Source organism: Neovison vison, chromosome 4 (assembly GCF_020171115.1).
Source record: "Neovison vison isolate M4711 chromosome 4, ASM_NN_V1, whole genome shotgun sequence".
Taxonomy (NCBI): domain Eukaryota; kingdom Metazoa; phylum Chordata; class Mammalia; order Carnivora; family Mustelidae; genus Neogale; species Neogale vison.
The window spans coordinates 198,381,560-198,396,112 of NC_058094.1; the positions used below are offsets into that span (position 1 = coordinate 198,381,560).

Sequence of the window (14,553 nt, forward strand, 5' to 3'; positions counted from 1 at the left end):
TTTTTAATTTACTAGTTTATTTGGATTTTAGATTCTTAACATTTTTTTTTTTACAAAGGTCTCAATCTGGTTTTAACTTATTTTGACTCACAATCATTTCAGCATACATGCACATCAGTATTGCAACAATAAGGAAAATTGTTTTGTTTTTTGTATATACCTGGGCTTTGTAGTACCAGATTGGTATAGAAGCTCTCATGCCCATTTACCAAAAAGAACAAAGGAAAGAACAGAGTAAAGCTTCCTTTAATTCAACTTTTGCCACATGGTACCTTGTCGTACCACTTTTATCTCTTGAGCTGTCAGTACCAATCAGCAATTTCTATTTCTTTTCATGGTTTCTCCCCCGCTCCCCCATTCCAGAAAACTAGATGTTTATCTCGATTGAAATAAATAGCTCTACTTTTCATATCTGATTTCTTTCTACATAAACACCAATTTCTCTCACGTACTGAGGAAGATACTAAACCTAAAGCAGGTGTCTGAACCAGTTCAGGCTACTGTAACAAAATTTCCATACACTGGGTGGCTTAAACAACAAACATTTACTTCTCACAGTTCATGAGGTTAGGAAGTTCGGGATTGAGATAGAAGCAGATCTGGTTTCTGGTGAGAACCCAATTCCTGGTTCATAGATGGCTGTTCTTATGTCCTCACATGGAAGAGGGAAAGAGAGCTCTCTGGGGTTCCTTTGATAAGGCCACTAATTTCATTTATGAGAATTCTTACCTTTATGACCTAATTGCCTCCCAAAGGCCCTGCCTCCTAAAACTATCACACTGGGGTTAAAGATTTCAACATATGAATTTAGGTGGACACAAACATTCATCATATTGCAGTAGGCAAGAAGCAAGAGGCATTAGAAGCCCTTTCCTGAAAATGTAAATCAAACTCCTGCAGATTATCTAAATATCTGAAACATTTAAAAACCTTATCCCTTCATCAAGGCTTAAGTGAGCTTCTCATTTCAAGCTATTCATGTATTTAGGCAATAGATACGCCTTTAGAACTTACTATGTGCCCAACCTTGTATTGGGAACTATAGGAAAAGCAGACCCACTCCCAAGATCCGTAAGGTCACGCCCAGTTATAACCCCATCTGTTTATTAATGGTGTCATCTCCTTCTATCACATTTCTTTCAATTCACATTTTGTTCTCACTGAGTTTCAAACTCCAGTAATTTACATCATCTTTTATTGCAAATTTCCTAACAGAAATTCTCTATTTTTCTTAATTTTTGAACTAGAAATCAGTCTAGATGCAGTCAAAGGTTCTACTCAGTTCTGTTTGCCTAGAAATAGAACTGCATAAGTCCTGTTCTTACAAAAGGAAAACTTATTTGATCTTCTATTTTAGTGTGTGTGCTGCCTAAGACAGTAGATTTCAAAAAAGCAGTAGGGTCAGGGATCCTACCCTGACTCTGACTGATTGTTCTAGTCCACTTTTTTTCCATCTTTTATCCTTTCCCCACCTCCAGCATCTTTAGGACTTTGTTTTACAAAAACCCAGTCTGACTCTGAGGGGATATTCAGAACACTGGTTGGGAAGCTAAGTAGGTGATACCCAGGTACTCAATCTTGGGCAGAAGGAATGGATGGAAGACTGTGAACCTCCAGAAGTTAGCTTGCCTTTTACTTAATTTAAGAAAATATTGGCAAGAGGCACCTGAGTGGCTCAGTTGGTTGAGCAACTGCCTTCAGCTCAGGTCATGATCCTAGAGTCCCAGAATTGAGTCCCACGTTGGGCTCCCTGCTCAGCTGGGGGTCTGCTTCTACCTCTGACCTTCCTCCCCCCTCTCATGCTCACTCCCTCTCATTCTCTCTCTCTCAAATAAATAAAATCTTTTTAAAAAAAAAAATTTGGCGAAGAAATACAAACCAAAATCACAATAAAGTATCACTTCACACTCAGTGGGTTGGTTATAATCAAGAAAACGGAAAATAACAAATGTCAGTGAAGTTGTGGAGAAATTAAAACCCTCACACATTGTTGGTGGGAATGTAGGATTATACACACCTATGGAAAATGGCATGGCAGTTCCTCAAAAGATTAGGTATAGAGTTACACAAAATCCAATAATTCTACTCCTAGGTGTATACCCGAGAAATGAAAATATATATGTTCTCATAAAAAGTTGCATGTGAATGTTCAATGTAGCAGTATTCACAACAGTGGAAATAACCCAAATGTCTGTCAGGTAATGAATGGATAAATAAAATATGTTATGTCCATATAATAGAATATTATTCAGCAGTAAAAAGTAGTGAAGTACTGACACATGTTCCAACATGATGAACCTTGAAAACATTATGCTAAGTGAAAGAAGCCAGTCACAAAAGACAAGATATTGTAGGATTCCATTCGTGTAAAATGTCTGGAATAGGAAAATCCGTAGAGATAGAATGTAGATTAGTGGTTGCAAGGGACTGGAGGGCATGAGCAGATGAAGAAGGTGGTGGCTATAAGGTGCTGAGTTTCTGTTTGAGATAATGACAGTGTTCCAAAATGATTTTGGAGATAGTAGCACAAATCAGTGACAATACCAAAAACCACTGAATTGTGTATTTTTAAAAAATGGAGAGTAGGACACCTAAATGTCTCAGTCGGTTAAGTGTCTGACCCTTGATTGGCTTGGGTCTTGATCTCAGGGTCATGAATTCTGACCCAGCATGGAGCACTTAAAAAAAAACAAACCCCCCCCCAAAAAAAAGAGAGAGAGAAAGCCACATACAAATATCTCATGTTAAACTGTATTCATCATTCTTAAGGAAAATTAAATTTTAAAACAATTTAACCAAAAATAAATCTCGGGATGCCAGGCTGGCTCAGTCAGTTAAGTGTATGCCTTCACCTCAGGTCATGATTCCAGGGTCCTGGGATTGTGTCCTGACTTGGGCTTTTTTTGCTTGTGAGGAACCTACTTCTCCCTCTGCCTGCTGTTTCCCCTCCTTGTGCACATGCACTCACTCTCTCCCACTCTCTCTGACAAATAAATAATAAAATCTATAAAATAAATAAGAATTCGAAAAATAAATCTCTGTGTATGGGCTAAGAATCTGGCCTTAATGTTTTGAAGATATATCACACAAAATTAATTTATTTAGGTTTATGGATTTTTAGAGCCTAGCCACAAAGGTTTTATTTTACTTGTACATGTATTTCTTCCTCATGTCCTCTCCCAGATAATTTGAGATCATAGCTACAACAATCAAGTACCTTTGGATTCCTCCCTAACTCCCTCACACCCAAATATATTAGTCTTACATGTTCAGGAGCATTAAAGAAAAAGGGTTTGGGGAGGGGGAGCAGTTTGAGACCTAAGCATTAAAGATTAGTTCTCAACATAGTCATAGATAATTGCCAGTCTTCTATTCATACTAATTATCCTAAGAATTAAATTTAAATGCTAGATTCAGTTCTGTCCTTAGAAGTATCTCCATGACAACCAAAAGGAACTTCAAATTTCTTTACAAAAAAAAAAAAAAAAGAAGAAAGAAAACTTGCTACAGGGATATTTTGAGGTTAAAGTGGTTACTCCATTATTTGGAATTCTAGCAATAAGATAAAGGGAGGATTTAATGATAGAAAAGCATTCTTGGCATTTTACAGCAGTAGGTGTCCCTGCAGAGAAAGGGCTAATGATCCACACAAAGGTATTTCCATCTGAGATATGGCCTCTGCTTAAAACTCCAGGTATTTCACTTTTCCCTACAGCCTTCCTGTCTTCTCTGATTCATTCCGTTTTCTGCTTGAAGCCACACTCGTCCTAGCTTGTGATCAAAAGTAGAACTCACTGGCTCTAGTAGTAACATTTCCTCTGTGCCATCAAAAACTATTTAGATGTGGAGTCTCTCTCCTTAGGCACACTTGCAGCCAAGATTACTGAAACAAGGAGTATTTGGCAAGGCAAATACATTGTGAAATTTGTTTTAATGCTTTGACTCACGAATGACTCTTGAGAGCTCGGAGTTGAAGCTTTTTATTGGTATTTACTCTGGTGCTCCAAGAGCGTAGCAGTTGAGTGTTTTTAAGAAGAGGTCAAGCAAATCGGATTCTGGCATTAGATAAAGCTCCTTGTAAACCTGACTCTTATACTTTCTAGTTGAAATCTTCTGTTATATTTTCTTTATGGAAAAACTAATAGTATCTACGTTGTAGGACTATTGTGAGAAGTAAACAAAAAACCATGTAAAGCTCTTAGCACAGTGACTGGCTCAGTCGCCCCATGTATGGTGCTCTCCAGACAAAAAGTCTCAACAGGGAATACGTTAAATCAATCTACCCAAGTTCCAGAGATTCAAAGAGATTCTTTATGAAAAGAAAGACAAAGGTTAATCCTTTCTGGGCAATGAACATTTGAATGGGCTTCAGATACCTGATAAAGTCAAAGAAGATGACCTAGTAATTAGGAAGGGATTGCTTATTATAAATATGGGAAATGATATTAAAGAGAACAAAAAGGAGAAAAAGGAGAGTGTTAGGAGTTGATTGTTAGTAGCAGGTCTGAATAGAATGGAAGCTACAAGAGAAAGACAAAATGCAAATGTTCATAGGAAGGTTCAGAGGGATGAATAATCTTCAGTAAGTGAAAACTACAGAATAAGGCATAGAATAGAGTCCAGTTATTAGAGAGGCTGGGGTTTGATTTTGTTTTTGATTTGTGTGTGAGAGGAGCAGATTTTTTTTTTCACCTTCGTAGTTGGAAGTGATTGGCAACAATCAGGGAAATATGAAAAAAAAAATGGGGGTGGGCAGATAGGAAAAACAAGTGGTGAGCACGAGAAGTGAGTCAAAACTAAAAAACTGAATAACTGAAATCTGGATAATTTGGAATAGAGGTATTAAAAGTCCGATAGCCTGATACTCTTGCTTGTAACCTGCACCCAGCAAGGAGGTAGGACTGGTAATTGAACTTCTTTTTGCTTTGGCTACAAAAGTCAGAGATAACTATTTGGCCCTACATTTAGGAATAACAACAGTTTCCATCCTTTCTCATCCTGACCAAATGACCTTTGATGCATCATTTAACTTCTGTGCAAATATAAGCCACCCTGCTTAATGGAGATGTTTTGAAAGTGCTGAGTGTTTGGGATAGAACAAGTGTTAGAACAAAATGTCATGATGTTTAGCTTTTATGGATGTATGTGAGTTTGGTTCATTTCTCTATCAACAACCCACTGTCTGGGAGCAAATTAGATACTTTGGGAATCTTCCCAAATTGTTTCAAGCGTCTAGACTCCTTGTGCTGAAGAAAAATTTGCAACTAGTTCCCCAAAACATTTATATGTTGTGTGTAAGTTTGTTAGAGTATTAAGCATTTAATTACACCCGTAATTTTTATTCCCATTTTACAAATGAAAAGGCTGAGGTGGAGGGAATGGTTATTTAATCATCATCTCACAGATTCCCATGTTTGTCCCATGATTTCATACCCATCGCAAATAAGTATACTTTCAATGAAACATAAAAGTGTATTTGGAATGTTGGACAAAGGCAGTTTCAAGCCCAAGGCTTTACTCAGCCTCCTGTACCTCATATAGATATAAACCTATTGCCTATTTAAGAATAAAATGCTTTCTGAGCACTCCTAAACTCTCTGAATGTCTTAGTGTTCATCTCTGATAGTCATTCTGACTTTTTAAAAAATTTTAAAAAGATTTATTTATTTGAGAGAGGGGGAGTAGGGGTTTGGGGGGATGGGCAGAGGGAGAGGGAGAAGAAAACTCCTTGAAGAGCAGGGGTTGATCCCTGGACCCTGAGATCATGACCTGAGCCAAAGATAGACCTTAACCAACTGAGCCACCCAGGCACCCTAGTCATTCTGATTTTATCCCTGGACATCATTATTACTGGGTTCTAGCAGTTAGAGAAGATGTAAATTATATAGCTGAGAAACATCCCAAATTAGAAATACCTGAAAGCAAGAATGACACAAGTCATCAAACCTTCTTTCCAAAGCATTGTTAAAACCATCAGACCTTATTATAAAACCAGGTCAAGAAGCAGAACTTCGTAATCCAAGAAATAACATAATAACATCTGATTAGACAATGGTTTATAAAAACAACAGCACATTATTTTAAAGTACCTGAAGGCCTATTTTGACCTCAGAAGATCCATAAATATGGCTTAAGAGTAGCAAAGCTGGAACTAAATCCAGATCCTCCAGACTCCCCATCCACTCTCTGTTCCATTACATCAAGGAAAGCTGCCCATTGGGGCAGGGAAGGAGAATAAATTTTTAAAAAGTTATTTGAAATCCTTGTAACATAAGTGAAGTCTTCTGTTCTGGGGAGAGCTTTGGTTCCTCCAGTTCCCAATGAAATTGTGAGGATTTATCTGTATGTGCTGGCTGATTGACTGAAAGATCTCCTTCCCTATACACAATTAAAAGATCATATACAAAAGTCTGCCTTGGGGTTCAGATGAACTGTCTTCAAGACAGGAGATTAGGAGATGTCGTATTGATTTACAATGAGATCAACTACTGGGCCTTTAGTTCAAATACCCATGAGCTCTTCTAATCTGTTATTAGCATTATCATCCACATTTTCCATTATGTTTAAACTGAGCTTGTTGGACTGAAGTCATTTATGTTTTGTCTCTCAGGTTGTGGTTTCTCGATCAGGATCATCAACCCCTCATGTGAATTTTCGCCTAGATTCCCACCCTGTGTCTCCTGAAGCCATTGTGGAGCACCCATTAAACCAAAATGGCTACACTCTGGTTGTCACTGGGAAGAAGGTAAGCCCTATTTCCACAGGAAGGTTTTTCCTGAGTGGATATGTACAATGTGCTTTATATGGTCCTTTTTCACTTCTCTCTTGGTCTTGGATTCACCTCTTCTCCCTCTGATTATTATTATTATTCCAGAGATGTTCTGAAACGAAGTTAAGTCTTTATTCAGAAAGATCGGACCAAAGGGAGGTGCTCTTCATAATGTGTATTTCTCCTTTTGTCCTGTATTTCTCAATGAGAAAAACACACAGAATGAGAATTACGGTCCTAAGGGCAGAACTCTAGTGCAAGTAGATAAGTCCTGAAATGTACATTGGAATCTGACACCAACCGGTAATCCCTCTTCTCTGAGAGAAGGAGGTGCATCTTGATGCCAAATGATATGTAAACGTACTTAGAATTTCCCAGGGGTTCAGGTGTGTTTTCCAGCCGCTTAAATTATACTCTCTTGGTATTTTAAAGTTGTCTCAGACAGAGCAAAATGCCCCTACTAAATAAAACCTCTAACAATGCATGACAGTCCTTGTGTTCCCTGGACAGTAATGGTGGTGATTATCACATATGCCCTAACAACAGAGGGAAGGAAGGAATTTGGGTTTTTGTTTAAAGCACTTAATGATTATTACAAGATTTTCACACACAGGTACTATCCCTAGTAGACTCCATACAATTATATTTACATGTATCTTTGGTGTATTTAGTTTTCATTGAACAAACAAAAAAACCCTCTGGAAGCTCTTTCCATCACTTTTCTTCACAGATCACCAAGATCCCACTGAATGGCTTAGGCTGTGAACATTTCCAGTCCTGCAGTCAGTGTCTCTCCGCGCCTCCCTTTGTGCAGTGCGGCTGGTGCCATGATAAATGTGTGCAGTTGGAGGAATGCCCCACTGGAACATGGACTCAGGAGATCTGTCTGCCTACAATCTATGAGGTAGGAATCTGTCAGCCGTCATGTATGTTTTTTGGTAAACATAAATCCCATTACCGAAAAAAATTCTAAATTCAGTTTCTTCATTTAGCTGTGAGACATCAGCAAAAGCACCATCCTTCTCCAAGGTTTTCCTTCCGGGTGACATACCTGAGTCCTGTACCTGAAATACTTGCTTTATGCTCACTAAGTAGTTCTCTCCTTGAGCCAGTTGCTCTCCCTTAGTGCTTTGTGAATAAAAGAGTGGTGGCTGTTGAGCAACTTTGCTTCCCATTTCCTCACCCTGGGACATTTTCCCTCCTGACCAAATCTGACTCAGTGATTGCTCACCACCCACTTAATCTACCAGGTGCCCAAACATGAGCCTCAACCACACATAGATATCTGCTCATGGCACAACCCAGACTCTTAAGCTGAACCATGCAAGCTAGGGATGCCATGCTGTGGCAGCAAGGGCAGAAGATTTCTTCCTCTCTGATGTATGGATGGTGACCTTGTCTCATCACACGTAAGGCTAGAGGTTACTTCACAGGCCAGTGTAGGAGGCAGGTGGACAGTGAACCCATGGGTGGCTATGTGCCTTCTCTCAGAGTTCCTGGAAGAACAGTATAGGTGCAACTGATAACTAATGCTAACATCTATACTCTGTGAGCCACTTCATTCTTTAATTCATTCCAAAAATATTTATTAACTGCATACCGTACAGCTGTACTCTTCTAGACATTAAGGAAGTGTGGTCTGAACAAGAAAAAAGTGCCTCCTCCTATTGGAGAACTCAGCTTCTAGCAGTGAGCCCAGTCATGGCATTGTGGCCGCGCTTATTCCAACTCTCTGCTGCCTTATTCATTTAAGCAGATAGCCGGTACTATGAAAATCTCCATGGCAATTTTTTAAATGTCTCGATCCAAATGCATTTTTGCTTGAAAATAATTCCCTGTGAGGACCCAGTATGTACCTTCCCTGCTCACGTATAGAACTGTTGGACTTTAGTAAATGATTCTTGTGAAAGACTCAAATTAAAGGTCTTGGTCGCCTGGTTCAAGCCCAAGTAAACAAAGTGTGCAAGTCAGAACAAGAATCGCCCCCCAAGTGCATGGCTGTTTTCATTTAGTTACGGTTTGGGGCAAGATTTGTGCAGGGTGACTGGATTTTAAATCATTTTCTGTTAGGTGAAACACAGTGGTTAAGATTTAGCTTGATTGGAATATAGTAAGAAAACTTAAATCTATACTGTGGTAGTATGCACACTTTTTTTGGTTTAGTATATTTTTAAAACCATGTGCAATTTTATACTTTTTTAAACACAGCCTTGGCAATTTGAGACACTAGAAATCTGAACTCAGAAATTCCGTGAAAGAGATATGGGGAGAGTACATGTGTGTATGTGTGTGTGTGGGGGGGGGTGTTATACATTCAATTGAATCACAACAATTTTATTTCAAAAATAGCTAAACTTGTGTTTTAAATACAGGGAAGGTTTAGAGCCTGTGCAAATGGAACATTTAATTTGACCAATATACTTCCTTCTGTTATTTATGAAAGCCATATTAAAATGGTTTTTTAAAGACAACCAAATATTTTAGAATTTTCTGGAACCGGAGAATCTCTCACAGTATTAAATCTCCCTCTGTTCTCACCTTTCCTAACTTTCTGTAGTTGGTGATTTTAAAAGGTTGCATTGCATTGTGCACAAGTCAGTGAGGCTTGGGCTGTACAGTTAGGAGGAAAGTAGTGCAGCTGAGTCCATAAATCCCTTTCGGTTCATAGTTGTTAGGAAGATTTCATGCTGCACTAGACCGTAACATTTAGCATTCTTACTGCAAAAAAATAAGACAGATTATTCATCTATTTCTTATCTGTCTTAAACACTATAGGCACAAAACCCAACTAGTGTACAGTTTCACTTTCCAGTAAATGTGAATTAACCTACTTTGCAAGGTACATGATGTTCAGTGGCTGAAATTCTTTGCAATTCCACGTAAGAGAGATTTCAGGATTGCAAGCCCATTATTTTGTTTCAAACATGTTATCTGATCTCATACTTAAAGAGCAATGAGAAATGCTTCAGAAAAGGAAGAGCACTTTCCAATGTGTTCTGAATTTATTAAGATAAAATTGTCGTATCTTGTAGGATTGAATTCAGTCCCAGTGAGACAATAAAATGATTTATTAATTGATTGGAAGACTCAGATAAGAAGCAACAGTGATATCTTATGGGGCGGAGTGGGGGTAGGGGTGTTATTCAGCCAACCACCAATATATTTACAACTTTTTTAACTACTTAAGAGGCAAATTCTAATTTTCCAGGGAGGGTTTATTGTTGTTTTAGCGTTCTCATGTATTATCTTGGTGGGTTTTGAAAATGTGATCATTTAAATCATTTTCACCTGTGAAAGGGTGCTAGTTGCTTTGGTGGCTGTTTCTCCCCTATCCAGACAGGTGGGAGACCTGGCTTCTGTGGCTTTATACCGGACACTCATTTCCTTCCCACAAAGTTTCCCTCCCCTCAGGATAACTCAGAGTTTGCCAGCTCATTGTTGGTTTATCCGAGGGTGTGTTGTCCAAAACCGCTTCCTTCCTTTTCCCCTGGAAGAGTGAACATTACCCCATAAGCTAAGGGGGAAATGTTCCAATGCCCTCCTCTAATATCTCAGCCCAGGGAGGAAAGCTAAGTTGAGCTGCACTTTTGAATCCTGACCAACCGACTAGCAAAGGTTTTATAATCTCCATTTCAAATAATCACCCAATCCATTTGCCTTCTGTAGAAAGTGATGATGTCTGTAGAGTGACAGACTTCAATTTTTACATAGAAAGGGGGGATCTAAGCGGCAGAATCAGGCCAACATCAGCCTTAGGGGATGGGGAATCTTCTCCTGAAAGGAGGGAAAGTCAGCTGTGTGGCTGCCTCAGGCTGAAGAGAGTCGGGAGGGTTAGATGCCTCTCTCTCTCCTACTGGATTTCTAACATAGTAATAAACAGGCATTTTTTTCTCGACCAGTTCTCCTTTGCCTAGACATGGACAAGGTAAGTTTTCATGGACAGCACAAGTGTGTAATGGATTTTATGCATAAAATAGCTATCATAAAAGCATTAAACTAAGACTTTAAAGGGATTTAGTAGCAAGGGTAAGTTAAAACTTTGATTTGCAATTGTTTACTTGGGATGAGTGAAAACGTTTACAAATTTGAATTTTGCTAAAAGCCCTTTTAAATTGTAAAAGAATCACTTTTGGACTTTTACTAACTGGGCTTTAGCAAACACCTTTACTGGTTTTTGAGTTGCCTCTATGGTGATGCTATGTTTTCCCACCATTGTACTTTACAGCACAATTTACAATATGCCCCTCCCCCCCAAGAGCATTTCCTTTCTCAATTGTGACAAAGCTGCTGAAGAGAAGCTTATTTTTAACTTGGAAATTTGTTTTGTTTTAATAGTTTTAGCCTAAGGAGAGTTGTCTTATAGACTTCATAAGAACCTACTGCTATCTTATGTCACAGTTGCTAAAATTTTATTAATGAGCTCACATTTTACTTTCAACACACCAAAAGTAAGCCTGCAATAGAAAAATGAACCTATTTATTTAACATTGAACATGGGGCAGAAAAGAATTAGCCCTAGAAATGAGATGTAAAATAGTGCCAAGAGAGATAATTAGAAACATTGCTACAATAAAAATCACATTTGGGGCTCTTTCTAGTTTTTTTAATTATCTATTTCTAATAGAAATTATATATTATATGTATTTATTTAAAATTATGTAATTTTTTGAAAGCTGGGTGTGTCAGCTAACCAGCTGGTATATATCAAACGGTGACCACATTTAAAAGAAAGAAAGGAAATCCCAGATCGGTAATAAATATGAATTAACAAGTACAAAGAAATAGATTCATTTATTCATTTGTTAGTGCTTGGCATGTAGTAGATGATTTATAATGAATGAGGGAATGGTAGATATATATTGAATACCATCTATGTGTCCGGTATTGTGATAGCTGTTGAAGCAACTGTGAAAACACTGGATACCAAGAGGTATTTTTACTTCTCTCGTTGGGGAATACCGTAGCATAAGATTGTAGCAAACACCCAGCTTATGCACAGAAAGAGACATATATTGGTGCTTGACTTCTAGGGCCCTTGAAAGATTTTTGATCAGAGTTTGAACTGGAGGCCCATGAAAGAGTTATAATGAGAGTTACAAGAATGTACGAGTCTGGGCTCAAACTGTCTACTCCACCCTAGATTACCAGCTGAATTCATTTCAGAGTGGCCCAAGAAGGCCCTTCATTTCCACCCTGGTTGAATCTGCTCTCTCTCCCATCTGTGAATCTCCTGAAAACAACTTATTTCATCAGCACATCTTAGATAGTTTTAATATTTGTTCCAGCATCTGTGAAATTTGTGACCATTTTTCCTGCAGTGGAAATGCCACTTTTTAAGACAGTGGCAGAAGGACGCCGGGGTGGCTCGGTTGGTTAAGCATTTACCTTCAGCTCAGGTCATGATCCCAGGGTTCTGGGATCAAGTCCCACATCTGGCTCCTTGCTTGGTGGGGAGCCTGCTTCTCCTTCTGCCTGTTCTGCCTGCTGCTCTCTGTGCTTCTGCTCTCTCTCTGACAAATAAATAGATAAAATCTTAAAAAAAAAAGTGGCAGAATAGAAAAATTTCAGTGAGAATACATGTTGTGTTTGTTTTGCACACAAACAAAAAATAATGTCTTGAGTTTTTTTTAAAGTTCTCGGTTGTCCTTGTAGGTTTTCCCAACTAGCGCACCCTTGGAAGGAGGGACGATGCTGACCATATGTGGCTGGGACTTCGGATTCAGGAGAAATAATAAATTTGATTTAAAGAAAACCAAAGTTCTGCTTGGAAATGAGAGCTGCACCTTGACCTTAAGTGAGAGCACAACAAATATGTAAGGATCTAAAAATGTTTTTCTGGGGTGTGGTTGGAAAAAACAGGTTGTATTTTAGAATGAATGCTTGTAAAGACTGTCCCAAAAGTCCACATCTTGAATCAGAAAGAGCCTTGGCCCTCTAACTTCGCTTGCAGAACTGTTTTTGTTCTTAATCCTGTTTACTTACCAGGATTTAAAAAGGAGAAAGGTGACATTATCTAGGTAAAAAGAAGAAGGGTGCAGCATCAGGGAATTTTTCAGCCATTTTTGTAACATTTCTTTAGAAATAGTTTGGGTAGATTTGAAAGAACAGTACTGGGCGCAGTTGCTCCATCTTTAAAGTCTTCAAATATAGACTCTCCAATGGCTTTTTCTATAAAAATCAGCAAAAGAGCTCAATAAAGACCCTCTCTTCTAAATTTACTTTCTAAACCTCAGAAATGTAGTAAAGCAGCTCAGTCACATTTTTGAGACTTCTTTCTTTCTTTTTTTGATGCACCTAAATTTATATTCAGCTGATATTTATTGGTATTGTAATGTAAGGAGAGTATCTCATTTAGCCATTCGTCCCAGAAGATAGCAATACCATACAGATTTTACAAAGGTATTGTCTGAAGTTCAGAAAGGTGGAATGCAGGGGCGCCTGGGTGGTTCAGCCAGTTGAGCATCTATCTGCCTTTGGCTCAGGTCATGATCCCAGAGTCCTGGGAATGAGCCCTACAACAGGGACCTTGCTAAGGAGAGAGCCTACTTCTCCCTCTGCTTGCCACTCCCCCTGCTTGTGCTCTCTCACTCTGACAAATAAATCAATAAATCTTTAAAAAGAAAAGAAAAGAGGTGGAGTGTTGTTTAGCAGAGGCAATCCAGAGAGTGAGAACTTAACAGGCCTTCAGACTCAGCTCTCCTGACTCAAGAGGTGTGCTTGTTCTACCATTTTCTCCATTCGCCTTCTATCAAATGTAAATCCCATACTGAACGGAGGATCTGGAAATTTTTAGTTATCAGGTAGTAGTAATAACAGCCAAACATTTCAAGCTTTATGGTTGAACCTCTTCTATCAAGTGTTTATTTTATGCCTTGTAGAATTCCTTCCAGGATCACACAGAGGTCTAAATGTACTCATTTACCGAGACCAAAACATCAATTAATGTTGTACTTGTTTAGGCTAAAGGGTAAACAAATTCTTTCTAGAAATCTTCCTTGTGAGTCCTTATTCCTTGTCCTTATTCCTGTGTTAGAACCTGTAAAAGTAAGACATAATTCATTCTCTTCTTTAAAAATTTGCTTAATAAAACAAATCACATTTATGTACTCTTAGGACTGTAAGAATATTAATTCAAAAATAATCCTGTGGAAAGTCTGTTACAACTTCACTATTTTTAAGATGACGTGTAACCACAGAAATGTACCTGTTGACATACTTTAATGAAGAGATTTGGTTTATTTGTAATTAGCCCATTGTTTCATATGGTATTGAAATATTTCTTTATGTATCCCAAACATTATGCCTGTAATTTTAGAGGTTTCAACTTAGATTATTATGAATTTTTCTATTGGCGAAATCTGTATTGATGAGGTTTAACAGTTCCTGTGTTGTCTATGTGAATTGTAATAGTACAGAAATGGAAATATATGATATTTAGCCCTAATGCTTACCACAAAACTCTGCTTGCTATTCAGATTAGCCAGCTCACAATTTATAGTTAATGTTCCTTCACATAAAACAGCCAAACCAGAAAATGCCTTTGGATTTGCAACATATTAAACTTTGGGGTTTTTTTCAGGCTGAAATGCACAGTTGGTCCTGCAGTGAATGAGCACTTCAATATATCTATAATTATTGCAAATGGTCGAGGGACAGCACAATACAGTAAATTTTCCTATGTGGTAAGTCGAAGCACTAATTCTTGAGAACATAGGATATTTGTTACTTAATCTATTTAGAGTCATAAAATTAACAAGTTACTTTGTTTTGTTTTTATTTCCTTT

The 14,553-nt window shown here is 38.2% G+C and overlaps 1 protein-coding gene across 1 annotated transcript in view; it reads left to right on the plus strand.

The window, feature by feature from the left end:
• Positions 1-14,553, plus strand: part of MET (MET proto-oncogene, receptor tyrosine kinase) — a 114,175-nt gene that overhangs the window by 61,206 nt on the left and 38,416 nt on the right. Inside the window, exons 4-7 of the mRNA XM_044246424.1 lie at positions 6,611-6,745; positions 7,500-7,673; positions 12,422-12,582; positions 14,349-14,451. Coding sequence (XP_044102359.1) covers positions 6,611-6,745; positions 7,500-7,673; positions 12,422-12,582; positions 14,349-14,451 — 573 coding nt within the window. The remainder of the gene's footprint in view (positions 1-6,610; positions 6,746-7,499; positions 7,674-12,421; positions 12,583-14,348; positions 14,452-14,553) is intronic.